Below are 1,067 nucleotides of genomic sequence, written 5' to 3' on the forward strand. Positions count from 1 at the left end.
GGGTGAAAATCTAATTCATTGTTAGTTGTATTGCTAGGCAAGAACAACTACATCCCAACAAGATCTTCCATACCTAGCCCCAATAAAATCTGTTTTTTTTTTTTCTCTGGTAAATCTTAATTTACTAATGCACCATTCAGCACATTCATCTCATGCGTACAGTTATCCCCGCCAGCCACCCTGTTTTATTAGCTTTCAATGAGGGTGGCAAAAGGAATTTGATGTGCAGTTAAACTTAAGAGTTGTATTTGCAGTAGTAATTATCAATCCCGGAATAAACAAGACTATAGCAAAATGTCACCATCTCCAATGAATCCAAGTGTTTCATTTTTGTATGTTTTTAGCTTTTTCCCAGGGCAAAAAATTCCAGCTAGGCTGAGGGGACTGAGAATTTACAGGGTTGGGGAGCAAAGACATGGCAAAGTATCAAAATTTTAGTGGTATCCATCTGTGTATTCTTCCATAATTGAGTTTTAATGTGTTCATCCCATTCTACTTTCATGGACATGGTTCCTCCAGCAGTGTACTCCACTTAGCCCCGCTTGTTCTACCCTTTGAATTTATTAAGCTTAGCACTCATCGATTACGCCAAGAATGACAGACCATGACCTTCGGATTCCTCACAACCTGATCTAAATGCAAATGTAAAATCCAGGAGAGCTTGTACTTCAAATCCCACATCCACAATCCAGGTGCACATAGGCCCCAAAACAACACTTTGATCGCTTTCACACTAGCTAGATGAAAGAATTCAGATTCTACCAATTTTGGTAACTGTGGTTTTGTTGGTAAATATTTTCTGCTATGGAGAAAGTAGGTATCCATCCTCGTTTTGCTTTCCCTTATATATGGAGCTCTCTAGTTACTTTTACACACAAGCTTAGTCACATCACACTAAAGAAGCTAGCAAAACAGAAAGACGACACTACGGAGTAAATGAGACTATAAAACACAATTCTCCACTCAAAAGGTCATAAAGTCTCCATTTCTTTTCCAGTTTCCTATTCTATTCCATTGCAAAAGAGCTTCAATTATTGATGGAAAATTGACTCCCCGAAAATCTGAGG

At 38.4% G+C, this 1,067-nt stretch overlaps 1 protein-coding gene across 1 annotated transcript in view; it reads right to left on the bottom strand.

The window, feature by feature from the left end:
* Positions 1–583: 583 nt before the first annotated feature.
* Positions 584–1,067, bottom strand: part of LOC133702748 (transcription factor TCP4-like) — a 1,068-nt gene continuing 584 nt past the window's right edge. The window contains exon 2 of the mRNA XM_062127073.1: positions 584–666. Within this exon, the coding sequence (XP_061983057.1) occupies positions 584–666 (83 nt within the window). The remainder of the gene's footprint in view (positions 667–1,067) is intronic.

This window comes from Populus nigra, chromosome 9, assembly GCF_951802175.1.
Source record: "Populus nigra chromosome 9, ddPopNigr1.1, whole genome shotgun sequence".
Taxonomy (NCBI): domain Eukaryota; kingdom Viridiplantae; phylum Streptophyta; class Magnoliopsida; order Malpighiales; family Salicaceae; genus Populus; species Populus nigra.